This window comes from Microtus pennsylvanicus, chromosome 15, assembly GCF_037038515.1.
Source record: "Microtus pennsylvanicus isolate mMicPen1 chromosome 15, mMicPen1.hap1, whole genome shotgun sequence".
NCBI lineage: Eukaryota > Metazoa > Chordata > Mammalia > Rodentia > Cricetidae > Microtus > Microtus pennsylvanicus.
This window is the reverse complement of record NC_134593.1, coordinates 22,940,792-22,968,616: the sequence shown is the minus strand read 5'-3', so window position 1 is coordinate 22,968,616 and position 27,825 is coordinate 22,940,792. Positions and strand designations below refer to the sequence as shown.

Sequence of the window (27,825 nt, the reverse complement as noted above, 5' to 3'; positions counted from 1 at the left end):
TGGCCCCGCCTCCTAGCCCTGGCCGATTCCGAGTATCTAGACACCAGGGAGAGACGGAGATCCAGACAGGTGAGCCTGGCGTCCGGCAGCCGCCAAGGATGGAGTTCGTGAAGTGTCTCGGCCACCCGGAGGAGTTCTACAACCTGCTGCGATTCCGCATGGGAGGCCAGCGGAAGTTCATACCAAAGATGGACCAGGTAGGCCGAGCATCCCTGTACCCTCGCGGGTCTGTGGCGGCTGCACGCACCGGAGATAACGGAGAACGGCCACGACCGCTCCGGTCTCTTTGGAAGGGGGGTTTCCTGGCCTGGGTCCCACACCCCAGCTGGACCCTATCATCCTCTTGACATGTCCCGCCCTACCCCATACCTGTTTTTAAAGGTTTCTGCTTGTTCAAGCCATTACTTTTCCTGCGCACTTCCCCCCCCCCCCCCAAACTTGAGGGTTTATTTTTACTCCAACGGCTGCGTTCCAAGATTGAGATTAGAGAGAACAGACTTGAGAAAATTTAACTCCACACCCACCACTCCTTCCAGCTTTCAGACACATCACCTCCCTCATAAGCTCCCTCACCTTCCTGCAAGCCCCTATTTCCTTCCCGGGTGCTTCCTATGTTTTCTTGTGTACATAATCTCCAAGTTCTTGCTAGATGTTGTCTGCTGAAAGGCCAGAGCTTGGTTTTTGTTTGTATTTCATCGCACTGTACCCTTCGTTACATGTGTGCGTTTATGGTGATGTTCACTCTTGTAATAAGAGTATGTAACGGTTGTATGAATGCACATCCAGTTGAATTAATGGTTTACATCAGAAGCCTTAAATTTTTCCCATCCCCTGGAAACATCACACTGTATTTTATTTAAAGAGATTCTTCATTGAATCACTTTAATTTTTTTCATAACGCGGAATCCTCATTAGCTCTGACAGGTGCCACCTCTCTGCCCTTGCGATGATGCCTGTTTACGGGACACCTACACCGTGATAGATAGGTGCTGTTTTGGGTAAGCCACGGATGGCCATATAGCATCGACAGATGGGACCCCCAAAGAAATAAATGCAAAGAGTACCTATCAGGGGAGAAGGGTGCACAGTTGTCAGGTTCTTAAGGAAGAATGACCAAAAGCAAAGAATCTCTGCTTTATAATGCAAGTCACTTGGTCTTGTGACCGCTCCAGCGACAGGTAGTTCACTTCCTCTGGGGAGGCCAGTTTACTGCCTTCTCCAGTCACTGCCGATTCCATCTTGTCAGGACCCTTCTAAAGTGTCTCCAGAATGTTTTGTAGAAATCTGAGGAAGGCGTTCTGACCTGTGAGGTTCGCCTACCTGCTTTCTCTAGTACTGTTCATCTTCAGAGACCCTATAGTCTGGTAGTCAGCTCCCAGGCTGACTTCCAGGTGTAAGATTCTCTGTCGCAGGCTTGTTCTGATTTAAAAGTCTCTGTTTGGTTCTACAGGGTCTCACTGTGTGGCCCTGGCTGCCTCGGAGCTTACTTTTGAGATGAGATCCACTTGTCTCTGGTCGTGCTCGCCTCTGCCTCCTGAGTGCTGGAATTAAAGGTGCACCACCACCCCACACCTGACAATTCTGGATTTTAAGATAGAAAATAGGGTTATTTTCTTCATAAGTGCGTCTTTATGGCTTTCTATAATGTAGCTTGTCAACATGTGTGAAGAAGTAGGGAACAAAGCTGCCTTGGAGAAGCTTCTAGACTTTTAAACCTGGTGCCCTTTCCCGAGTGTGGCCGGATAGTGAGGGTCATAAGGAAATTGACAGGAGGGGAAAAATCAGTTCTTGTTAGGATGTGAGTTTAATCTTTTCAGGGTTACTGAAAGGAAGTAAGAGCTTTCAAATGTTCTGTGGCTTTTGTGAACGAATATTCATTTGGCTCAGTATTAGGAAGAGTTCTCTGAGCACTGATGTGATACCATCAGTACCCGCTGCCACACTTGACTTCACACGTGCAGGTGACAGATCATCTTGAAAATGCAGATACGTTAGATTGTAAAAAGTTACCTGTCAGCTGTGTGCGTGAGAGGCCCAGGTGAATCATGAAAGGATTGCCTGTTTGGACGCGGGCACTGTTACCAAGATTACATATTCACATTGCACGTTTACAAATCTTCAGAAATCCCAATGCTTCCAGGCTGGATGTTGTTGCTCATTTGAGCTCTTAGAGGGGGAAGCCGCCTCTGTTTGTCAGCTTCTTGAAGGGATGGGGAGCCTAAGCTTACAGTTCAGGTCCCCTGGCGGCACTGGTGATGGTAGTTTCCCCACCAGGGAGGCGTGTTCTCTGCCTTCCCTCCTTCTGGGAAGTTCAGGTTTTAGAAACTCTTGGACTCAACTTCAACCCTTTGTTCTGCTGCTTTTAGAGCCAGTTTCGGAATACAGATCCTGAGGTATTAAAACTCTCATATTCTCTTAAGAATACAGATTCACAGCCGGGCGTGGTGGCACACACGCCTTTAAGCCTACCATAAGAGGAGATGGAGGTGGATTTCTAGGAGTTCATGGTCAGGCTGCTCGACAGACTGAGTTCCGAGGCTAGTTGTGAACACATGCTGAGACCTTGTTTTGAACAACAACAGACCAAGAAAGTATTATTGCCACAAAGCTGTGTCCTTTAGTTATTTGTAGTATGACACTTTCCAGGCCATGTCCCTGCTCCTCCTTTTCATTTAAAGTTCAGTTTCCATGGTTATATGGTAATTGGGCAGTTCTCATCTGGCTACTTCAGAACCTATAACGCACTGGGCGTTTTATGTTTTGAGACAGTCTCACTCAGGCTGGCTTTGAACTCTGAACCTCCTGAGTGCTGGGATTGCAGGTGTGAGCTTCCAAGCCCAATTAAAAATGCATTTTCATTACAAGATATTTCATGCAGGAAAATACCAAAAGTACTATAACAAACCACTGTACTTGAGGTTAAGTATATATTCTTTTGGTCACACTTAACTTCTTTCTCCTCATATATCTTTACTAGGAGATAAGTATTCATTAACAACTAAAGCAGCCAACTGTCCAGATCTAGCTCAGAGCCGAACACACTTGTTGCTGGCATGCTGTGGCCAGTACTTGCAGACAAGGCTCTTCTGCGCCATACCTTGACTGTTTGCCCCTTGCCAGTGTTCACCTGCTTTTTCAGGCAGTCTCCTCAGGTTTAGCGCTGTGGACATCCCAGATCTGTAAGGACACCTGCCTGGGGCTTTCTCTCCATCATTGTACCTTGCTGAAAGGCTTTTGAAACAGAAGTGTGTGCCTTTGAGTTAGAGAGTGCCATGACAGTTAGCTAATGTTTATTAGCTCTTGGTCTGTGCCAAACACTGTTTTACATAACCTCCCATCTGTCACCCTTTGAGGATCTACTGGTTTTGTGTTTTCTAGAAGGGGCTCAGGGAAGTTAGTAAGTTATCTAAGGTCCTATAGCTATGAAGCTGGGTTTTGACTCAGTCTGAGTAGAGATTGTTCATTCTCTCTTTTAAAAAACATTTAGTTAATGTTGTAATTGTGTGTGTGTGTGTCAGTGTCTATGTGGGTTTGTGGAGGTGAGTACAGTACCTGTGAGGTCAGCAGAGGGCATCAGATCCTGCCCTGGAGCTAGAGTTAGGGGTGGTTGTGAGCTGTCTGATACCAGTTCTGGGAACTGAACTCCAGTCCTCTGCAAGAGCAGTACTTGCTCTTAACCACTGAGTCATCTCTCCAACCCCTCCAGAGCGCTCTCTCCCAATACAGTGTTCATCCCTAGGATAATGGACCACAGAGGTACATTAAGCAGCCTGCTCAAAGCTAGCTAAGAGGTGGACACACCGGCTTGATGCACACAACTGCCTATTTTAAGTGGTTCGGAGGTTTTAAAAAGTAAAGTAACTTAGGAACTATCACGTAGCCTGACGGGCAAGGTGGCACAGCAGGTAAAGGCATCCACCAGCAAGACTCACAACCTGAGTTCAATTCCCAGGACCCACATGGTAGAAGTGGAACACAGCTCCGGCAAGTTGTTCTCTTATCTCCACATATGCGCTGTGGCCCTCGCTATCCTCCACAAAAATAAATGAACAAATAGTAAAAATGTTTTTCTTTTCTCTTTTTTTTGATGGGCATGGTGGCACATGCCTTTAATCCCAGTGCTTGGGAGACAGAGGCAGGAGATTTCTGTGCGTTCTAGGCCACCCTAGGGTTAGTTTGTGAGTCCCAGGGCAGAAGATGTTGTCTTATAGCCATCTATTATCTAAGTCTATTACTTAGATTTTTTTAAATTAATTTTTAATCTTTTTCTAAGATTTAATTAGTGTACGTTGGGGTTTTGCCTGTATGTGTGTCTGTGTATATGTGTAACTAGAGTTACAGGTAGTTTCGAGCCGCCCTGTGGGTGCTGGGAACTGAACCCAGGTTCTTTGGACGAGCAGGACGTGCTCTTCACCACTAAGCCATCTCTCCAGCCCCTAAATTAGATTTTTAAGAACGCATTTCCTTGTGTGTGTTTACTCGTACACATACACCACTGCACACGTGGCAGCCATGGGACAACTTTGTGGCGTTTATTCTCGCCACTATCTGCTTTACACGGGTACTAGGAGTTGAACTCAGGTCACCAGTCCTGTTCAGCAAGCACCCTAATCCTCTGAGGCATCTCACCAGCTTCTCATTTAGCGTTAATGAGGACAAATCCTCCCAAACCTTAGGGCTGGGGTTGGGGAAACGTGTGCTGCTTCCTGATGCCAGGGAACTAGTAAGAGGAGGCGATGTCAAATCATGCTGTGCGTGTGTTTGTCCTAAGTTTAGGGAACCAAACGTAATGGTTTAAAGTAACAACTGCTACTTAGTTCCCAGTTGTCTGGGACAGCTGGGTCCATTTCTCCATGGCATGCTCAGCTGACAGGCAAGCTTGTGGCTGGATGAAGGGGTGGTTAGCAGGTTACAGCCAGTTTAGGGGAGACACACATCTCATCAGCCTGCAGGCTCGTCTTGGGACTCATGGACACTGGAAGGGAGCAGACCCCAATACACACACACTTCAGAATTCTGCATGTGTCACATCTGTTACTGTGCACTTGGACCCAAATGTCACCCAGAGAGCCAGGAGCGAGGGAGGAGAGAAAGACTCCTTCGTGATGAGAAGAGTCATGTTAACAGTTTAGTGCACTTCGTCCCTCTTAGTAATCTGAAAGGGACAGACAAGTCCTGTTGTTGCTGCCACTTTGCAGATTACAGGTGTAGATTCCAGATGGAGTTTCCCCTCACAGGCCTGTAAGTGTGCCTCGGGAGGGCCAGCCAGGCCTGGCCGCACAGCACCTCTGTTGCTTTCTGCCTTGGAGACTGTTCAGCCTCAAAAGCTCAGGTGTTGCCAGAACCCAGCTAGCAGGCAAGAACTGGTCTGTGTAATTAAATTAAAAACAAAAAACACACACTATACAAAGACCTGGCTTTTGTCAAACAGGTCCTATTGGGTGATAGAGGTAAGACAAGTCCCCAGAGTTTCAGGCAGAACTAATTACCAAAGGCATAGTCGCAGGAGGTCAGAGTGGTGAGGTCAAGGGATGGCAGATCTTAGGGTTGTGATCTACAGCAGGGAACTGTTTTTCTCTCCCTCTAGAAAATGAGACTCTTGGAGACTGGGTGGCCATGGCAAGGGGCAGAGGAAGTGAGACTTGGCTCGGGCTGTCCCTTTTTCCTGGAGGGTTTTGATGGCCAGTGTGTTTACTGAGCACTTTGTAAGCCACTGTGAGACCTCCCCCGCCCAGTGTTGGAAGTTGACCCCAAGGCCTCGAGCATGCTAACCAGGTGCTACCACTGAGGTACATGCTGTGGTGCATGTTCTTCTAGAAGTGGAGGCAGGAAGCTCACGTGAGCCCAGAAGTTTCAGACCACCCTAAATGCCATGGTAATAGCTCAAGTCGATAAATAAATAAATAAATAAATAAATAAATAAATAAATAAATAAATAGCAATAGTTTAATATACCTTTAACTCGGGGAAACAAACAGGAAAACGAATTTCTCTTCATTTAACATTTCTTTCTTAAGTAACAACAATAAGAAAACACTGAGGGAAATGTACCCTAAACAATATCGAGAACTGATTATTTCTGTAACAAAGAACAAATCTGGTTCAGGCCAGGCCTAGTGGTGCGTGCTTTTAATCTTTGAAAGGACAGGCAGGACTACACACTGACACAGTACCCTAAAAAAAAAAAAAATCAAGTTCAAATAATTTGTCATTAACTGGGCATATCAGCCCATCTAAATGCATTCCCCCATATGCAAGTTTTGTGACATTACTCAGAGGCCACAAAATAGAAGAAGCCAACCTTTTCCAAGGAGATTTGGCTTCTGTCAAGTGTAACTCTTACTATTTAGACATTCATGTTCTCGTTAGTAACTTAATCTCCATGTTTCTTTATCATCAGTAAGATAGCAGTGCACCGAGGGTACAGTACGTTAGCAACAGCCTGCTTTTCCAGGCTGGGAATGAAAGGGGTTTTGTTTCTTTTTTATTTTATATTTTTTTTTGTTATTTTCCTTTATGCCAAGAGGTCTTGGGGTATAGCCCAGATGGCGTCTTCACCCTTCACCTCAGCCTCGCAAGTAATAAACCACAGCTGTGCTCACCATGCCTGAGTAACTGAAAGGTTTTTTCTTAAGACTCAACATTATTGACTATATTATGGTTTGTTGTCCGAAACACTAAAAAGTATGACCTCTGCTACCTGTGTGGCATGGATTGTAGCCTGTTACACCTTCCTTGAGGAAGTTCAGGAGGGGTTCAGGGTAATGTTTGTGTTGTGTTTGACATGCAGTGGGTGCCTAATAAGTGGCAATTGTTAATCTTGCTGTTAAATCCAGTTCTGAGTTTCATTGGTTTTTAAGATTTAGATTTTCTTGTCCTAAGCAAACCAAGACAGTCAGGCAGTGGTGGCGCACGCCTTAAATCCTAGCACTTGGGAGGCAGAGGCAGGCGGACCTCTGAGTTCAAGGTCAGTCAGGTCTACACAGAGAAACCCTGTCTGAAAAAGACAAAGGGGGGGGGCGGGGGCTATGGCCGAGGGGGAAATAGGAGTGGTGCTGGTAGCTGCTGGAGCCTGAGTCTTGGGAGTTCAGCCCTCTGTAGCCCTCTGTACCCTTGTCCTAAATGCCCTTGAGTCCTGTCTTCCCTGCTGCGGAGAGTTCTGGGTGTGTTCTTAGCCTCAAGCAGCAGTGAAAAAACGTGGGCGACCCCCTAAGGACAGGAGCTGTGACGTACATACAGGAAGTTCACATATGAAATCTTGCCAACATTCAGAGAGCAGTGTAGTTCTTGGTAGGATTATTCTTAGTCGTTTTGGGGGCCTGTTCTTCAGGGTGACATGCTGCAACCAGAAACAAGTGATGTGGAGGGCACAGAGGAAGCGAGTCCTGTAGCTGGTCTCCTCGGGTTGATGGGGTGAGGATCGCTCCCTAAGACTGCTCTCCAAACCCAGTGCCACTGTCCCCTTGTATTTATTGCTTTCCTGTGAGAGCAGCCCCTAGACCATTGCCACCGTAGATGATACTCACGGGGCATGAGTCAGTGAGCTGTCAGAGTTGCTCACCCTGGGTGTGGATCACAGCTGTGATTTGAGCAGTGAAGAGATTGAGGCAGGGGGATTGCCATGAATTCCATGCCTGCCTGGGCTACAAGAGTAACATAGTATCCCAAAAGAGAAGTTACTCAGTTTTTTCTTGTGAATCCTTACCTTTCTACCTTCTGAAAGAGTGTATTTTAAAATCCTCCATGAATGTATTGCTTTATTCACTGAAACTCTGTGGGTTGTTTTCATGTGCTTGATTGTGAATTTTACTTAAATATGCTGATCAGTAAATATTGGTTTTAACTAGTATATCTTATTGAAAATGACAACAAAATGAAACTTAGGATTATATATCTTTTTTTAAAAAAGAAAACCTTACTCTTTGGACAAAATGATGTGTATTCATATTAGGAAATGTAGGAAATACAAATAAAAAAGGACATAGCTCACAGGACCCACCAGGGTCCAAGGTTCCCTGCCATTCCAGTGCAGCTGTGGATTGCCTACTAGCAGATATGCCGTATCTCAAAAGCGACTCCCCCAGTCGATAATTGTGTTTCCCGTTTCCTAGAATGAGGGGAGAGATTGTGTGCAAGGGGCACATGGAAATGCTATACCTTCGGCTCAGTTTTCTTGCTCATAAAACGTTCATATAAAACACACACACAGCGCAAGACCGCAGGTTTGGTTTGGCATTTGTAGTTAGACGCCTTCCAAACCTCCAGTTCCTTGCAAAGTGTATTTAGCCCTTCCTTGTTTCCTATGCGAAGACCAGCTCACTGCACACCCCTGATACCGCTGCTAAGAGCAGTGATTTGAAGGTTTCTGGCAGTCTTAAGCAAGGCTGGGGCCAGCCACGCAGTGCAGCAGTTGTTGAAGCCAGATTCTCTTCAGAAGAAAATAATCGCAGTGGGGGTAAAGAGACCTCAGAGTAGAAATGGACTCTATCCCAATTATTAAGGGAAACTTGAGAGGGTAAGGGGTTATTGTTTAGATGAGACAGTGTGGTCATGTTTTTAGGTTGGACAATTTCGGCTAAAATTGGGCAGTGCAAAGACAGACCCGTTGTTGGGTGTGGTGGTCCATACGCGTAATCTCAGCACTCCACTCGGGGGAGGTAGAGGTAGAAGAGGGTGCACGATCAAGTCCGAGGCCACCCTGGTTGGTCTACATTCCAATTTCTGAGCCAGCCAGAGCTCCGTAGTAAGACTGACCACAAACACAGAGCACTTCAGTTTACCAAAGGCCAGCCTAGTTGAAAAGGGATTCAGAGGAGCCTGCATAAATAGTTTTGTTTTGGAAAAACACAGGGAGAGAGAGCCAGCCTTTCTGAGCCGCGCCAGTCCGTGTCCCCCTCACCCTGACCATTTGTGGTGGCAGGAGAAAGTGCAGCAGAAGGGTGGGCAAGGGGTTCCTGCTGGTGGGGGCGTGGCCAGAAGCGACAGGGGGCGTGGTCCGGACCTGCACGTGTTGGTGAGTGAGGCTTGCTCCCTCTGCTCTGGCCAGTGCTAGCCCTGTCCGATCTCCGCCCTGAGGTGGGCGCCTATGGAGGAAGGGCTCCACGCTGCACTCCCCATGGCAGCCGCCGGCAGCACCAAGGCCATGGCCTTGGTCAAGCGCACTTTGGTGCTTAGCCCGGTCGCTGCGCCCAGGACTCCTGGCTCGCCCCCACGGTGCTGCTCCTGGCCCCTCACCGCCTGGCCTTGCAAGGATTGGTCTTGGGCTCGGAGCCCAACTGCCAGCTGCCTGCCCCAGCCCCACTCCTGCTCCACGTCTGCCACTGCGGTATGTCTTCTCTGCCCACAGGACTCGCTCAGCAGCAGCTTGAAGACCTGCTACAAGTATCTGAATCAGACCAGTCGCAGCTTCGCCGCCGTTATCCAGGCGCTGGATGGGGAAATGCGGTTAGTGGAGAGCCCTGACTCCCGGAGGACCGCTTATCCAGGGGACTTTGAGTCACTGCAGCCACATTGGCTCACTGCTTAGAATTATGGGCTCCTTAAAAAGAATATGGGCTCCTTGTTGTGGCTTAGGCAGGACTAACCCTCCCCCCTCCACACACACACTGCGCCCACGTGTTTACTTGCAAATGCCCTTCCAGACACCTGGCCATCTACCAATGTCTGTCCTCAGGCCAGTCCTTTCAGAGAAGGGGGTGGGGCAGCCGTGTTTATTACCTTCTTTTAGGCCTGGCACCCGCACTTGTCAGTGAGCAGGCCTGGTGTTTTTTCTTAGCTCGTTTGTCACCTTACATTTTAAGCATAACTGAGACTTCATAATGTTCACATTGCACACAAGTTTGCAGTGGTTACCACGACAGCATTCATGCTGAAAAGTTTTGTGCCTGCAAAAGCCTAGTTCTCTCTAAACGTGGGTCTAAACTGTTGGTCCCTGACATGCATTGGTTAATTGGAAAGCATTCTAGGAGTTACGGTATGGCACCCACCTGCTTAGGTTATCACTTTTTACAAAACTCTAGAGTTTATCACTCCCATTAAGACAGGGTAACAAATATAAGATTGATAGTCTGTAACATCACTTCTTAGCTCTGTAGAGTTACTGGGAAGACCACTTAGAAAATGGCCCGGCACAGTTTAAATGACTGTTATTGAAGGAGGGTCTCACTCTGTAGCCCAAGTTGTCCTTCTGCCTCAACCTCCCAAAGCTAAGATAACAGGCATGAAGTACTATTCTGCTTTAAATGTGGCTTAAAAATAAATATTTTCAAAAAGAGACTAATGAAATAGTTTAGCAGGGGAAGGGCGCTTGCTGCCAAGTCTGACGACCTGAGTTGGGTCCCCAGAACCCACATTCTCTCTCTCTCTCTCTCTCTCTCTCTCTCTCACACACACACACACATACACACACACGTAACATCAATCCATACACGAAATGAATAAATAAATGTTGAAAGGTGCATGCTCCTTGCCCTGCTAATAGCCTTTCCTTTTTTACAGCCACGCAGTGTGTGTGTTTTATCTGGTTCTCCGCGCTCTGGACACCGTGGAAGATGACATGACCATCAGTGTGGAGAAGAAGATCCCAATGCTGCGCAACTTTCACACTTTCCTCTATGAACCAGAGTGGCGCTTCATGGAGAGCAAGGAGAAGCACCGCCAAGTGCTGGAGGACTTCCCCACGGTAGTGGACTCTCTTCTGGGTACATATGTTGCTAATTGGCAGTGCTGTTGTCAGTCAGCCCCGGGGCTGAGGGCAGCCGGAGACCTGATGGCCGAGAACTCTGGCAGCTGAGTCCAGCACCAAATGTCTCTGCTTAGGATCCCAGCTTACTCATTGGTAATGAGGTAGAGACCCCTCCCTACATCGGTTTCTGTGTGTAGAGACATAACAGCTCCCTGATTCTAGTGTTGTTAATTCTCTTTCTACAGAGCATTGTTAAGATGTCCTGGTCTGTTCATACAGAAAGACTTCCATACCATTGCACAGTTCAGGCTTCTAAAAGATACCCTCCCTCCCCCTCCCCCCCCCCAAAAATTTAAGTGAATGTTCAGACTGGCTCTCCCGGAGCTATTGATTGTGGTGTAGCCTTCAGTGAGGCTGGCTGGCTGGGATTGCTGCTCAGCATGGGTCATCTGTGGGCAGGGTGTGGGCTGCTACAGCAGCCAGGTGAAATCCTTGGCACTTCCCCTGAGCTGTGACTCAGTATCCCAATCTGCATGGGTGGAGCTGCAAAAGTTGGGTAGTTCCTTAGGTACAAAGTTCTTAGGTCAGTGCCTGGTGCACACTAAGTGTTGTGTAGGTGGATTATAGTTAAATCCCCAAGCTTTAGGGACTCTAAACCTCTTGTACATGGACCTCACTTCGTCCTTTTCTAGAATTTGCATGGTTAGCCAAGTCACGTGGTCCCTGATACCTTAAAGAGGGCATCTGTTTACTGCATAGTTGCTAGAGTTTTGGAGAACAGAGAACAGTCCTCATCCGACGTTTACAATGAAGGAATCTATCTAGTCTGCACATCTGAGTGGGAGGGAGTCAGGTGAACCGGAGGCGGGGGTTGAAAAGGAGGTTTGAAAAAGACTCCTTTTGGGCAAGGGCTGTTTCCACTTGCTGAGATCATGTTTACAGGGCCAAAGCCCAAAATCTAGTGCACTGTGTTATGACTCCAAGAAAGACTGGAGAAATGCCTGAGCTGTTAGAGCTCTGAGCTAGGGGAGAAACTGGTGCATTGGTGTCTTCGAGGTACCTGATGGTCCATGCAAGTTTCCTCTGAAACCCAGCACCGAGCCTCTGAGCCCTGCCAGTGTCGATGACGTGCTGTGAGCCCCCTGGTGTGTCCTTTTAGAAACAGACATGGATTTTGCTTTTCACTTCAGTACTAGGTATGGAACCCAGGGCCCTCTGGTCTCTAGGTACTCTTATTTATTATTACTGTTCTGTATCCTCAGCCTGCCTTCTTCTCAAAGGCTGACCATGAACCCACTTTGTGTTTTAAGCTAACCTTCCTACCCCAACCGCCTAAGGAATACCAGACTTGCCTCCAAAAATCCATTTTGCTTTGTTTTTGAAGCAGGATTTCAGTATGTTTCCTTGGCTGGCCTGGAGCTAGATGATTTGGAACTCACAGAGCTCTACCTGCCTCTGTTTCCCGGGTGCTGGGATTTTAGGTGTGTGCTATCACATCTGGCCCAAGCTACTTTTCATACAGGGACATTACAACCGTTAAATACTTTCTGGTTGTGGGATAATTTTCTTACATGAATCATAAAAATTTAAGGTAACCACCAGGCAGTGGTGGCGCATCCCTTTAATCCTAGTACTCAGAGACAGAGGTAGGTGGATCTCTGTGAGTTCAAAGCCAGCCTGGTCTACAGAGTGAGTTCCAGGACAGCTAGGGCTATTACACAGAAAAATCATGTCTCAAGGAACCAAAACAGTTAAGTTAGCCTCATTTGCCCAACAGAAAGAATATAAAACTGTGAGAATGTTAAAGTAATTTGGGGGAGATAGGTAATTTTCAGATCTGCGTCAAGTATGTTGGTAAAGCCCAGTGTCTTCCTTGATACATGTGGCAGTCCAATGGAAGAGAATGTTTGGCTTTGAAGGGCTTCAAAGGTGAGCAGTAAATTGATCTTTTCCTGTTTGCACAAGGAGGTTAGGAAACAGCGAACTGTCCCAGCTAGAGAAAAGGGAGCTAAAAATATAGGCCAGAAAAGAAGCCACTTGTTATCGTTAGCCATTTATATCCTGATAGAGGTGAAGACAGGGTTTCTCTGCAGCTTTGGAGCCTGTCCTGGAACTAGCTCTTGTAGATCAGGTTTTGGCCTTGAACTCACAGAGGTCCTCCTGCCTCTGCCCCCCAAGTGCAACAAGTATGCTCATCAAGGCCAGGTAGATAGAATGTACTTTCAAGGGCAGTGTATTAGTTCCATTGGTAAATTTAAATGGTTTTGCCACATATGATGTGCGGACCTCCATTTGTACACGCTCTTGTTCTGCAAATAAGCCAAGTGAACTCTCTTTCCTGGAGACACAGTGTGTGAGCATGCTGTCTTGTGTTTGTCTGCTTCAGCCTTGAGGGTTTTTTGGTTTTGTTTTTTCGAGACCAGGTTTCTCTGTGGTGCTCTGGCTGTCCTGGAACTCACTCTATAGACCAGGCTGACCTAAGACTCAGAGAGATCCGCCTGCCTCTGTCTTCCCAGTGCTATGATCTAAAGTGTGCGATTGGGTTTGCCGCAGCCTTTGTAATGTCCCTCCACCCCTGGCTTTTACTTACACCATCTGAAGTGTATCTGTACTTTCTACATTTTTGCATACGAGGGAGCTGAGGTGCAGAGAAATTCAAGTCCCTTGCCCAAACGGGGAGTCAGGGTTGGAACCCAGGGTGCCTGGCCCCAGCAACATGATGCTGATCTGTGCATCTATTTTGCTGCCTTTTTATAGCTGGGTGAGGTGCGGCAGTGGAGGCAGGAGGGATTTGGAGCTCAAGGCTAGCCTCAGCTACATAGGGAGTTTGAGGCCAGGATTTATGTAAACTTGTCTGAAAAACAACAAAAAAACCCGAAGGACAAGAAGAGGTTAAAACATCCAGACATGTCAGCACACATGAGTGAATGCAGAGAAGTGAAGGCAGGAGGACCAGGAGTTGAAATCAGTTCTGAATATCATAATAAGAACCTGCCTCAGAAGGAGGGTGGGGGCTTAAAACAACAAATCAGCCAGGATTTTAATCATAATCTGTCCAAGGCCTTCTATAAGGAGAGGAGTTTGCCTTTGAAAGTTAACAAAAGTGCCTTGAGCCTCTTGTCCTGTTTGGGATTTGGCCTTTATTGTCTCAGGAGACTTATCACCATAATGTGCCTTCATGTCCTTGGAATGGCCTGCAAGTGTTATAGGGACCTGGGAGTGTGCCGTGGTTGTGGCTCAGTCCACAACTATGGGAGAAGCCCTCCTGGCTTGTGTTAAGTAGCAGAGCCTGAAGAAGAATATAGATCTTCCCTCCAGGTTCCAGGAAGACAGAATTCTTCCTTGTTTTACTGGAATTTTTATTTTCATTTGCTTGAATTAAAGACACTAGCTTCAAGAAGGAAGTACTTGGGGACCCTGACTGATGAAGGGAAGTGGCTTGTCTGATCTGGCCTGTGAGCTCTGCGGGGCTGTGCACTTCTGCTTGTGCCATGAAATGTGTGTGTAATCTTATGTTTTGTTTTGTTTGCTCCCCATTTCAGATCTCCCTGGAGTTTAGAAATTTGGCGGAAAAATACCAAACAGTGATTGCTGACATCTGCCAGAAAATGGGATGTGGGATGGCAGAATTTGTGGACAAGCATGTGATCTCCAAACAGGACTGGGACAAGGTCAGTGTCTCTGTGAGCCGGTTCTACATCTGCTAAGTTAGACAGCCAGCAGTCACCATGGTGAAACTTAGAGCAAGGACAGCATAGCCTCCAGATCTGGATTTTCTGGTTTAACCAACGTCTGTTGAAGTTGACTGTGTCCTTACACCCACTTAGCTTAACGTTGTCAATGGTAGTCCGTGCCCTAGAGGGCTCACTGCTGCCGAAGTGAGTTGTAAGAGTATCCTGAGCTGCCAGGTACATGGCCAAATCATTTCCTGTATTACAGAAGTGACGGTGCTTTTCAGATTTTAAGAACAATGCTTGTTGTTACTGGTATTTTCTTTTCTGTTACGGAATGCTGTGTGTGTGCACGCGTTAGTGTGTGAGTCATCAGATGGGCTATTTCTCTTTCTGCTTTTAGAGAAGGTCCGTGGTAAAGAATAATTAGGGGTCTCTAAGTTTTTCATGCCTTCTTTCTCAAATGTCTGTGGAGTCACGCCACATCTAGAGAGGACCTTCTTGCGGTTCTCACTGTAACGTGTCCAGAGTGATGGAGAGCGCACAAGAGCAAGAGATGGGAGCCCCAGCCTGAAGCTCATTTAGAACTTGCACTGATCCACTTTAGCTGGAGCCTTCACGGCCTCCATCTCCCACAAGGCATCTCCACCTCAGCACCGTTGCTTGGGAGACTTCCCAGCTTGTGCTTTTAGAGAAACTGAATCCATAGCAACCGCTGATGAGTGGAGAGCTGGGCTATCCCTGTGGGCATGGTGCATCTTCCTGAGGAGAGTCGGGAGAGTGGGGATGAAGCAGACACACACAGTAATAGCTTGTCTGGCCAGAGCTTCCTCCTCACCAGTAGTGTGGAGTACAGGTCAGGCTAGGAGTTGTAAGCTACGATAGATTGCTCATCTGGACAAAGGGAGACTTGACAGTGTGTGTGGCCTGCTCACTTATTTGTTGACCTCTCAAATACCTAAAGAGTTTGTGATTTCTATTTCCTGCAGAGCTTAGGTTCAGATCACAAAATAGCCTGACATGCTCATTGAGGTCTTGTGGATGGTCGTGCATTGAATGCTTGCAGAGTGCTCACTTGGTGTCAGGAACACGATGTAGTTACATTTTGATTGTATTCTTTTCATGTGTTTGTGTTTTAATCAGAAGGACAGCTCAGACATTCTGCTCTAGCCTCCCTATTTTGTAGCTAAGATACCAGGCAAGATTTTCCTATGTCATTATTAAAGCACTTTACACAATAATCTTTTGCAGTATTGTCACTACGTTGCTGGGCTGGTAGGAATTGGCCTTTCTCGTCTGTTCTCGGCCTCAGAGTTTGAAGACCCCTTAGTTGGTGAAGACACAGAATGTGCCAACTCAATGGGTCTGTTCCTGCAGAAAACAAATATCATTCGTGATTACCTGGAAGACCAACAAGAAGGAAGAGAGTTTTGGCCTCGAGAGGTAACTGACATGGGGTACTTGGGGGAAAACAATTTTAGACTCTGAAAAATGAGTCGTTTAACCCAGTGGTCGCAAGTGACTAAATCAAACTACCCTAGACACCACCAGAAGGTACAGATGCGTTAGTCATTTGCCTTGGCTAGACCCGCTGTGTCCTGGGATTCAGGCTCTGTGCACGGCTGGGCAGACTTCCTCCAAGGCACAGATAAATCCCAGGCAAACCAACTTAAGCTCTGAGAGCTGGGGCTTTTCCCCGGAATGTATTCCTGTAGCCACAGCCTGAGTCCTCTGACTACAGACCTTCATTAGGAGTGCCAGCACAGTGGGACGGACTGGATCAGGGTAGTCTCTGACAGTGAGGGGCGAAGGTGCCGCACATGCAGCTCATGACATCGTGCGCGCTAAGGATGTACAAGGATGTGGGTAGAAGAAAGTACAAGACCTGATTTAATTAACTACCAACACTGAAGAGAAGCTTGAAAACTGAGTGACTATTGAGATGCCGTCTGGATTGTCTTCCTGCTTTTCTTATGTTCACCTAAAGCCATGCTTTTGGAATAAAGATGAAAGGTAAAAGGATAAAGATAAAAGTCACAAAGTGTAAAACAGATGTAAAATTCATATTTAATATAAAAGGAACTGTTTTGTTAAAAATCTCAAATTTTAAAGTTTAAGCATTTGCCCAGGCTAGCTTTGAACTCAGGATTTCCCAGCCCAGCCTTGAAAGTGCTAAGATTACAACAAAGAGACAGCCTCTTCCAAAAATATGAGTACATAGGGTGTTTGGGGAGACAGATGTGAGAGAGGCTTCTGCCTGGCTCTCTGCTTTGGTGATGCCTCAGTGGTGGAGAGTGGTAAGGGCCTTGTCTGATGATGCCCAGGCATCCATGGCCACCCAGGAAGAGGAGTCTGGCTGTGCTGGCCCCCAGTCTCCCAGACACAGCATGAATCATGAGCACATTTCCTCAGCCTACAGTCTGCAGAGTAAGTAGAAGAGTCAGCCTTTAATTCGGGCACTTGGGAAGCAGGTGGATCTCTTGAGTTCAAGGCCATCCTGGTCTACAGAGTGAATTCAGGACAGCCAAGGCTACACAGAGAAGTCCTGTCTTGAAAATTTTTTTAAAAAATTAATTAATTAAAAAAAAAGAGTTGTATTATAGGCTAGAAGTGTGACAGAAATGACACAGACATTCAGTTCACAGTTAGCCAGCGTTAGTCAGCTCAAACAGCCATTTTTCATTAGGGCTGTCTGCTGGTGAGGCTGTTGACAGTAAAGGTAAAATTTCTCAATGCGCCTGCTGACAGCAGAGGAAGGAGAAGAAGAGCCACACTGCTGCGGAGTCATCTCTAGGTCATGGCCCAGGGAGAGCCCCCAGTGTAGGAGGTACTCTGCTACTGTTTAAATGGTGGGTTTCCTCCAGTGTTTCCTGTACCCATGGCGGGGGGCTGGGGAACGGCTCAGTGGCCCAGCGCTCTCACACAGGTGTGAGGCTCTTGTTTTTGACCCCTGGCACCAACTGTGTGTGGCGGGGCAAGGGGGGGGATAAGAAAAGGAAGGAAAGAAAGAAGTAATCCCATTGTGAAATCATTTTAGTAGCAGAACTGGGTATGGTGAACCTTCTTGTGATCCCAACCCCCTCAAGGTTGAGGCTAGAAAATTTTGAATTCACGGCTAGCCTGAGTAAACACTCAAAAAATGAATTGGTTTCAAATACTGAAATTGGGCAAAGGACTGGGGCTATATCAGAGGTGGAGTGCTTGTCTGGTACATGGAAAGCTGGTTTGATACCTAGCACTACAAAACAAACAAAAACCCCTGAAATTCTTACATAAACCTGGTATCATAAAATTGCTAGTTGCCTGTGCTCCTGCCTTTGATCTCATCTTTGACTTAAAATAAGAATATGCACTTGGTGCTTGTTTTCAGGCACGGACCTCCTAAAACCCCTGGGATCTTTTATTTTACTTTATTTTATTTATTTATTTTTTTTGAGCAAGGGCTCGTCATATCGCCCAGGCTGATCTAAACTTCATGCTCATCCTGCCTCAACCTCCTGGTGCCAAGGCTGAGATCTTCTGACGCCCATGGGTGTTTTGCAAACAGGTGTCTGGTGGCTGTGGGCTCCTTACAGTCTGTGAGTAGAGATAGAATTGACCTCCACTGGCCTTTGATTATACCGTCTTCATGTTGAAGCCTCTATCAAAACCCCAAAAGGCCAGGGATTCAGCCTTAATAGCTGACTAAGTAGAAGTGTCTGAAGGGTGGCACACGAGAGAGGGCAGGGAGGCTCTGCTCCCTTCTCCCACAGCTCATTCTGCATCTTTCACCTGTCGTCTGCATCCGTTATGATGAGCACTGAACAGGTGCCAGCTTGCTTCTTGGAGTAGACGTTGGAGCTGGGAGCATACTTAGAAGCCTGAGCCCCTCAACCTCTTGGATCTGATGCTGTCTCCAACAACAGGGTTTCCAGAAGTCCATACGAACTATGGTTTTCTCAGGAAGCACAACAAAAAACAAAGGCAGATGACACAGATCATCAGTGGAGTATTTTTGCCAGACCTATCATTTACAAGAAAAGCAGGATGAGTAAACATTATGAGATCGGCCGGAGAAAAAGAAAAGTCAGGATATCTTCCAGGACACGCCACACTCTTTTCTTCAAATGAATGGCTAGAGAGACTGCCTCAGTGATAGCCAGCATGTACTGGATGTGGAGCTTGGTTAGATTTGAGCAAACTGTGTGAGGGGGAAGGTAAATTGGAAGACTTTTATATTAAGTATTAATCATTTGTGTTTAGATGTGACCTGATATTTTATTTATACAAGAAAAGTTCCAGGCAGGGGATGTAGCTCAGTGGTAGAACACTTGCCTTCATGCATGAGGCTATAGACAGAAGTTTTTGTCCTGCCTGGTACTGCAGCTCATCAGTTCCAAAGAAAAACACAGAGGCTTATTTAATTATAAACTGGCCTATTAGTTCATGCTTATTATTAACTAGCTCTTATAACTTAAATTAACCCATAATTCTTGTCTATGCTTAGCCATGTGGCTTGGTACCTTTTCTCAGTAAGGCATTCTCATCTTCCTCTGTATCTGGCTGGTGACTGTGACTGCCATTGCTCTTCCCAGAATTCTTCTAGTCTGGTCACCCCTCCTATACTTTCTGCCTGGCTACTAGCCTATCAGTGTTTTATTAAACTAATATGAGTGACAAATCTTTATAGTATACAAGAGCATTATCCCACAGCATGAGGCCCTAAGTTCAACTTCCGTTTGGAAATCAGACTGTATGCATAAAAAAATAAATCCAGCCCTACTTTAAAATAATCTATGAGTAGGGTGTAGATTGAACAGGTTTGTTATGTGTCTATAATTGTTGAAGCAGGTGGATACATGCATTTATACCGCAAGTTTCCCCCACCCCCAGGTTCTGCAAAACAACTTAGTACCTTCTGTCTAGGTAGATGTGGGTGCAATTTAAGAATGGATAACATGGCACTGAAGCAGAGGCTCAACAGTTAGGAGTACCTGCTGCTCTCTCATGGGACCTGAGTCTGGTTCCTAGGACCCACACACATGTGGCATATACACACATAGACATATACATTACATATATATATATAATACTTATATATATATATAGTGTGTGTGTGTGTGTGTGTGTGTGTGTGTGTGTGTGTGTGTGTGTGTGTGTAGAATGAGATTTTTAATAGTCATGCTTAGTGATTTTAAATTTAAAAAATTCTTGAAACTAGGCCAGGTAGGGTAACTACAAACTTAACATCTTGGCATTCCAGAGATTGGGGACTGGAGAAAGGGATTTTGAGGTTACTTACTGAGCTTGTGCTTCCAAAGAAACAATAACAAAAAATAAAAGCAACCACTAAACTCACACTTTGGAAGTGAGGGATCAGAGAGTACTACTCTAAGTTCAAGTTACTACAACCTGGGAGGCAGAGGCACTGATGCACATCTGCCTACTTCCGTCCATGGTCTGGCTCGACAACATTCTTAGCGGAATTGGCCGTCTTAGGGTTTGAACAGTTTGCTTGTGATGATGGAACTGATTTGTGAGGGGGGGGGGCGGGGGGGATGTTCAGTAATAGACTCACATCCTTCCGGCTAGCAGGAAGCCTCTGTAGGCTGAGGCCATTATGACATTGGTTGGTGCATGCTACATTAATTATTTACAAGGGCACCTTCCCATATGCCACTCTGCCTCTTGTTGTCATTGGACCTGACTAGTTGCCGTAAGTGGATGTTACCTGAAGCCTAAGACAGATGGATCTTGGTGAGCAGTGAAGTGATGCTGAGCGTGGAACCCAGGCCCCACTCATCGCATGCTACATGGTCTACACTGAGCCCCCTCTAACCCCTGAAGAAACCTTATAATACATGTAAGTTTTCCACCTGTGCACCTCTTGACTGGTTCTGTACTTTCTTGGCTGCTAGGTGTGGGGCAGATACGTTAAGAAGCTGGAAGACTTTGCTAAGCCAGAAAACATAGATGTGGCCGTGCAGTGCTTAAATGAACTCATAACCAATACCCTGCACCATATCCCCGACGTCATCACCTACCTGTCAAGGCTCCGGAACCAAAGTGTGTTTAACTTCTGTGCTATTCCACAGGTATGGAATGTCATGCTTGGGCTGAGTGGAACAGTTTCTGCCTCTCTCTGCTGTGTTCAGGGCCGTGGTTTATTAGGAAAGTAGCTCTGGTGTGTTTTCCTTTGCTCAGGAATAGCTAGTGAGCTACAGCATGGTCCTTGTATTGCTTTCAGGAGCAAGGTCAACTTTTTTTTCCAGAACCTTCCTTCTGGATTTACCCTTTTCCCATCATCCATTCTAAACTAGCTAGGTCATTATGCTAATAATTAAAGTGTGGCCTCAGCCTAGATGGCCACCAGCATGCTGGTTAAAACCAATAAGGCTGCTACCATGAGGCATCTTGGTAGGTCATTCACATTGCAAATATACATGAAATGAATAAATACAATAACTTCTTCACTAAATACCTAAAGATTTTTATCCTTTTCTGTACTCGATAGTAATGTAGACCTAGCCTTGTTTTAAATTAAATGTGTTGATATTTTGCTTGCATATATGTATGTGTGAAGGTGCCAGATCCCCTAGAGTTACGGACAGTTATGAGATGCCATGTGGGTGCTGGGAATTGAACCTGGGGCCTGGAAGAGCACCCAGTGCTCTTAACTGCTGAGCCATCTCTCTAGCCCTGCCTCTATATTCTCACACTTACTAATTTCCTTTACGAGTTACTTCTGTAACTACCTCCCTCTGAAGCTTGGTTTTACGTTGTACTGACAGCCCTGAATGATGCTCAGCTAAACCTGGATACCTTGCTGAGGTTTTCATCCGGGTAATAATCATTCAGTTTTAAGCACGGGTACCCCTTCCCTTGTTTTCATCTCACACAATTTTTAATGTGTAATGAATATGTTCATAATAGGATAAACTAGAAAATCTTTCCTAGATACTATTTTGAGATATATTTCTGTTATAATAACCTACCACTTTCATGTGGAAAAGTTGGATTTACTTGTGTTTGTAAATAAGTTGGGATTTTTTTACTAAATGGCAGAATAATTTAGCCCTGTTGTTGAGAAAGGAGTGGAGATGGAAAGGTAGACCCTGACAGGCCTACTCCGGGTGGTACTGCTTGGCTGGTACACATTGGCTCTGTAACACTTGGTATTCCACAAAAAGACTTGGCTCTCGGGAGTGTGTGCAGCGCTGCGTGTTACATCTTCATGAACTGAGATTCCTCCTGTTACCTGTAGGTAATGGCCATCGCTACACTGGCTGCCTGTTACAACAATCAGCAGGTTTTCAAAGGGGTAGTGAAGATTCGGAAGGGGCAAGCAGTTACCCTCATGATGGATGCTACCAACATGCCAGCCGTCAAAGCTATCATACAACAGTACATAGAAGAGGTGGGTTTTGGGTTAATATCCTGGGTAATTTGTAGCTGTTTTTATGCATGAAGTCATGTCACTGTTTAACCAGACCACTTTTGGATAGTAGTTAGTCCTCACTACTTAGTGTTATAGCCTAAAGAGAGTGATTGGTATCTCTTATTAGAAAATACACACACTGAAGGGAAGGGGGAGGCAGGGAGGGGAGCAGAGAAAAATGTAGAGCTCAATAAAAAAAGAAGAAAATACAGAGAGAGCCCTGTTGTAGGACTCATGGTGACATAAAAGAAGCAAGGCCATAGACAGAGCCCCCAGGAAGAATCACGTCTCCTGAAGTGTGAGATGATGTTAGAGACCTAGCTTCTTAGATGGGTGAAGGAAATGAAGTGGAGGCTCTGGAAGCTAAAGCATGGCTGAGTGAATCTCGTGTCCTGACACTCAGTGTGTGTGTTCTAGCATATCACAGACCTCAGTTGAAAACTCCAGGAAGGAACGTAGACAATGTAAGGCTGTTAAGTTGCAGTCAGTTCTTAAGTCCTGGTCTGTTTGTTTCTGCAACTCTCATTTCAAATGCCAAAACCACCTTATAAAGCCAAGCACACCTCCCCCTGCTGGGTGAGCAGGCATAGCAAGTGTCTGCTCAGGCTGGCCTTGAATTCACTGGAATCCTCCATCTTCGGCTCCCCAAGCCCTGGGACTACAGGCATGATTTGGGGATTACCTAATTTACTGATCACTAATTTTTGAAAACTTTCATGGGCACTAAAGTTTATTTTTTATTTGTGTGCTTCTTGACTGCTAGAATGAAGTACTGCTGGGGGGTTGAGTCTGAGGCCAAAGGTGGCATGTTGCTTTTGTGAATGTCGCTGCTGTAACTGAGCCACTGTGTCCCCTCCTTGTCTGACTGCTTGTGCAACTTCAGGGCAGAGTTGAGTACTTACAACAGAGGAGGCCAGAGAGCTAAAAATAGCTTTGGGTCCTTAAAGAGAATGCATGCCGACCTCTGACCCAGCGTTTCTAGTTTTCTTTAAGTTACCGCAGCGAAATTCAGAGTAAAGGATATATTAATATTTGATGCAGAAAAAATGGAATTATAAAGTTCAGGCAATAAAATCTGAGTTCAATGTCAGCCTTTCTCAGTGTTGTTTTTATAATGAAGGCTTTCAGCCTGGAAGTATAACTCAGCAGGTGGTGTTCGCCTACCATGCACAAAGTCCTGGGTTTGATCCCCAGCCCCCATCATATAAACCAGCCATGGTGGAACATGGCTGAAATCCCTATACTGGGGAGGTGGAGGCAGGAGGATCAGGAGTTCAGGGTCATCCTCACCAGCACAGGAGGTTTGAGGTCAGCCTGAGCTACAGAGGCTGTCTCACAATGAGTCAAGACTTCTATGAGGGGGGCTGGAGAGATGGCTCAGAGGTTAAGAGCATTGCCTGCTCTTCCAAAGGTCCTGAGTTCAATTCCCAGCAACCACATGGTGGCTCACAACCATCTTTAATGGGGTCTGGTGCCCTCTTCTGGCCTGCAGGCATACACACAGACAGAATATTGTATACATAATAAATAAATATATTAAAGAAAAAAAAAGACTTCTATGAGGTCTCCAGGTAGGCTGACCTGCTGGTGTCTAGATGCCAGCTGGAGCCGATCCTGTTTCCTCCTCATGGATCACTTCTGCTGTTGCAGGAAAGGCGGATTGTCCCTTGTGAAGTCTGTCTCCTCAGTTGTACTAAGAATGTAGCAGGGAAAGGCTTCCCAGAGGCCACTAATGCCTACAGAGAGATGCAGTGAAGGCCTGTGTCCTCCTGAGCGGTGGGCAGATGGCTCCGCAGTAGCTGGAAAAGCCTAGCTCAGAGCAGCCTGCGAACCTGTCCTCCAGGGGAAGTCTTCCTGCTATTTTGGGATAGAAGTAATATGTGGGCAAATACCTGGAAACGTCCATCCTCTGCTCTGCCAACTGAAAGCCTTGGCAAGGGCCACTGTTTTCATGTTCCTGTGCCTCCTTGTGGCTGGGCTTTGCCAGGCTCTTGGGCCTTCTTAACTGTACAGATTACCACTTGGGTGTGTATAAGCCAGAAGAGGAAGAAATGTGATGGCCTTTGATGATTAAACCCCCAAACCAGTTTGTTTTAAATCACCCCTCCCCCCCCAGGTTGTCTGACGCAGGGACTCCTCCTCCTTGGAGACCTTTGCTGCTTTGCTTGTCTCCTGCTTCTCCTCTCCTCTTCCTGCTCCTGACCTTTCTGCCTCTTCTGCGTAGTCTTTAGATGTTGGATTGCTTTGCATTCTCTCTTGATTTCATTTCTTTTCCTCTCATGTAGATGTTTCATGGCTGTTACCCAGCTACAGCCTTGGGCATGAACTCTAGTTGTTAATGACATTGCCTTAATCATGGAATCCCTGGAACATCCTAGAGCCCTTGCGTGGCCAGAGATCCACCACCCTCTCTGGTCTCCATGGGTACTGCACATACATGGTAGACAGACGTGTCTACCTATGCAGTATCAATACAAAACGTTACAACCTGCATTCACCTTTCATGTGATCTGGCTTTTGCAGAATGAAGTCCTGCATTACCAGGAACTCTGGAACTAGAGTTTCAGATGACTGTGAGCTTCCATATGGATGATGTGAACACATTTTTTCTGAGCCATCTCTCCAGCCCTGGGTCCTGTTTATTTTTAAATGATCTCACTGTATAGCTCAGGCTGTGCTCAACTCACCATCCTCCTGAGTGCTTAAATGATAAACTGTAGCTACACCATGGGCTTGGCTAAGAGTCTGTAAAATGCTTGCTCTATCCTCTCCACTCATGCTCCAGTTCTGGCTCAGGCTGCCATAACTTCCTGCCAGTAACCTGTGTGTTTGATTTATTGGAGATTTGAGGGCGAGGCAGGAGACTGGTGAAGGCATATAGACGTGCAGTATGGAAGGTGTAGTGGGAGAGAGAAGTATGAAGAGAGGTTCCCAGTGGCCTGTGCATTTGGAGAGGGTATGTTCACAGTAAGGAACTCAGATAGTCTGCAGGTAATGGGGAGGGCACAGGGGTTCCTGAGAACAGGTCGTCCATCTCTGTTGACTATGTGAACAGGTGAGTGGATTTGGGACTCAGATGTGAGTCACTAGGGGCATGGCTCAGGCAGTGTGTTGGCATGGATGTGGAAGGAGAGTGGGACTCTGCAGAGGTGGGGGAGGTTCCTGTAAGGAGCAGCGCTGAGGAGGTCTTGGCAGGACTGCACGGTGCCCTCTGCTGTTCCCGCTATTGCAGTCTTCCCCATCCAACACATGCCTTTGGTCAGCCTAACTGCATCATGCCAACATGCACCAGGCACCTGCTCCGTGCCTGTCCCCATGAGGTACCGGGATCTAAAGTAGTGTGCGGTGGCAGCTCTCCAGATACTCAGTGGCTCCCTGGTGGGATATGTGCTGCACTGTGCGTCCTCGTCAGCAGGACGTGCCTAGGAGCTAATTCAGCTTTCTGAGTAGCAAGTCGCTCTTGCTTTCAGAACTTGAGTTTTCTTGTTGGTGACCAAACCGTGGAAGATATAAGTGGCGTACTCGACAGTGCTAAGTACCCGTTCTTCTTTCCTTAACAGATTTATCACCGGATCCCCAGCTCAGACCCATCTTCCAGCAAAACCAAGCAGGTCATCTCCACCATCAGGACACAGAGCCTTCCCAACTGTCAGCTCATCTCCCGAAGCCACTACTCCCCCATTTACCTGTCGTTTGTCATGCTCTTGGCTGCTCTGAGCTGGCAGTACCTGAGCACCCTGTCCCAGGTCACAGAAGACTATATGCAGACAGGAGAACACTGATATTTTTATTTGGCTGGAAGCCGAAGTTCACATGAAATGGTTTAACCTTCCTCCTGGTGGATTTTGACTTCCCTTTCGCTCTCCCTACTTTAATCCCTCGGAGAACTATGTGTGGGACCTTTAGAAACTTCGGAGGAAAGGACGCCTGCCCCCAGCAGCCTGGTGCTTGTTGGGTTGTGGTCTGCCTCTTGTAGCCATTGGCAGCATGCTCACTGCTGCACTTTAGATGGGGTGGCCACACGTGATGGTCACAAGACCCTAGTGAACCTGGCTAGAGTAATAATTGAATTTATTTAATTTGAGACAGCCTTTGAATACCTATCACAATAGAAAATGAAGTGACTTTTCCTTCCGTCTTGTTCCTGTTTTTCTCACCAGCTTGACAGTGAAAGGCGTTAATCATCATCGTTCTAGGTGAGGCTGCCAAGCTTCCCAAGAGTGCAGGTGTTTCTTTCTCACTCAAAAGGCTTTTAAGTGTTCATTGGTGCCATTGGTCACTTGTCAGAAGCGTGGCCTCCACTAAAAGCTTTTGATCTTGAGATTTTTATAATAGCATGCCAGGGCTGGAATATAACTTGGGTGGTAGAACAGTTGCCTAATATACACAAGGCTTGTATTAGTTAAGGCTTCTGTTGCTATGAAGAAAGACCATGACCACAGCAACTCTTAGAAAGCATTTGAGGTGGCGGTTTATAGTTCAGGGATTCGATCCATTATCATCATGGCGAGGAGCATGGCAGCATGGAGGTAGACATAGTGCTGGCTACATCTTGACCAGAAGGCAACAGGAAGCTGACTGACGCATTGGGCGGTATCCTGAGCATATGAAACCCTAAAGCCTGCCCCCACAATGACACACTTCCTGCAGCAAGGCCACTCCTAATAGTGCCACTCCCTTTGGGGTTAAGGGGCCAATTACATTCAAACTACCACAAGGCCCTACATTTGATCCCCAGCACCACAAAGTAACAAAAATCCCTTGTAATGACTGAGTTTGTAAAATGCAGGTTACCTGGAAGACCAGACAGATGATAGTGATTTTAAGGCCCTGTCATCTGTCGCCACAACAGAGGGCTGGATGGCTACCTGCTGTTACTTGTGGAGGAGCAGTAGATCACCTTGCTGCTCCAGCCTGCCACTGGCATCTGCCCTACCAGCCTCTGAAGACCTTTGTTTCAGTTTGCCCTCCCATGTTTTTATACTGAAATTCAAGATAAAAAACGGCAGACATGAAGATCAGTTCTCCTATATAAGGTAGTTTTTGTTTTGAATTCTAACCTGGTCTGCTCCATTGTCATGATGGCCCCTGGCTACCTGTGTATCTGAAGCCAGCGATACAGGCATGACAGCAGAGAGAATCTAGGCAACATGCTGGCTTGTTTCCCATTATAACACAACACCAAGGAAAGAGGTTTATTTCCTTTATAGCCTAGGAGGATGAAGATCCAAGATGAGGTGGCCCCATCTTTAGTCTCTGGAGGGCCTTATGGGTAATAACACCACATTGGTGGGAAGACATGCAGGAGAGGGCACAGGAAGCAAGAGACAGTCAAAGCCCAGGCATGTTGACAGTCTTAAACTAGCTCAGGTTGGCCTGGAAATCTCTGTATCCTTGAGCTTAATGATGATCCCCTGCCTCAGCTTTCTGAATGCAAGGGTTCCAGAAATGAGCCATCCATTCTTGGTCTCAGAACTAACTCTGGAAGACAAGCGTTGACCCCCCTGAGGACAGTACCTCCAAAACCTTGCACTGTGCCTCAGCCGTCTCACTGCCACGCTGTGGACCAAGCTTCCAGCATTTGACCTTTTGGGGGACCCCATGTATGTATAGCATACTCTGCTCCCCTGTTCAGCCTACTGGGTATGCTGACTTCACCACTGAGGTACCTCAGCCAGCATGGCGGTTCATCAGCATTTTATGCAAACACAGATTTCCTTACTGTGACTGGGGTACCACTTGGGGCATAGAAACTTCATTTAATTGGTTGTTTGCGGTTCAACCTTGGACCAGCATCACCCTGTTGAAACTAGTCAAAGTAATGCATTACATGATTCTTTAACTTCTCTTCAAAAGAAACACAAACAGAAAAGCTCGTCCTTTCTTACAATATTCCCAGTACCTGGGAGGCAAAGGCAGAAGGATTGGGAGTTCAAGGTCATTCTCAGTTGTGGAGGTCAGCTACATAAGACCCCATCTCTAATAAAACCCAAAGACTTTTCCCATGGCAATAAAGCACAGGATGCCACGCTCCCCTTGAATTCTAAATAGTT

The 27,825-nt window shown here is 46.5% G+C and overlaps 1 protein-coding gene across 1 annotated transcript; it reads left to right on the top strand.

The window, feature by feature from the left end:
- On the top strand, positions 1-25,906 carry Fdft1 (farnesyl-diphosphate farnesyltransferase 1). Its single transcript, XM_075949791.1, has 8 exons — positions 1-197; positions 9,347-9,444; positions 10,498-10,681; positions 14,227-14,355; positions 15,607-15,798; positions 20,253-20,429; positions 21,599-21,751; positions 25,333-25,906. Exons 1-8 carry the CDS (start codon positions 99-101, stop codon positions 25,552-25,554), a joined length of 1,254 nt encoding a protein of 417 aa, XP_075805906.1. The 5' UTR covers positions 1-98; the 3' UTR covers positions 25,555-25,906.
- The last annotated feature ends 1,919 nt before the right edge of the window (positions 25,907-27,825 follow it).

Coding starts and splice junctions, on each gene's coding strand:
- Fdft1 (XM_075949791.1), top strand. CDS start 99: ATGGAGTTCGTGAAGTGTCTCGGCCACCCGGAGGAGTTCTACAACCTG. Junction 14,356..15,606: donor CCAAACAGGACTGGGACAAG/GTCAGTGTCTCT, acceptor AATCTTTTGCAG/TATTGTCACTACGTTGCTGG. Junction 15,799..20,252: donor GAGAGTTTTGGCCTCGAGAG/GTAACTGACATG, acceptor CTTGGCTGCTAG/GTGTGGGGCAGATACGTTAA.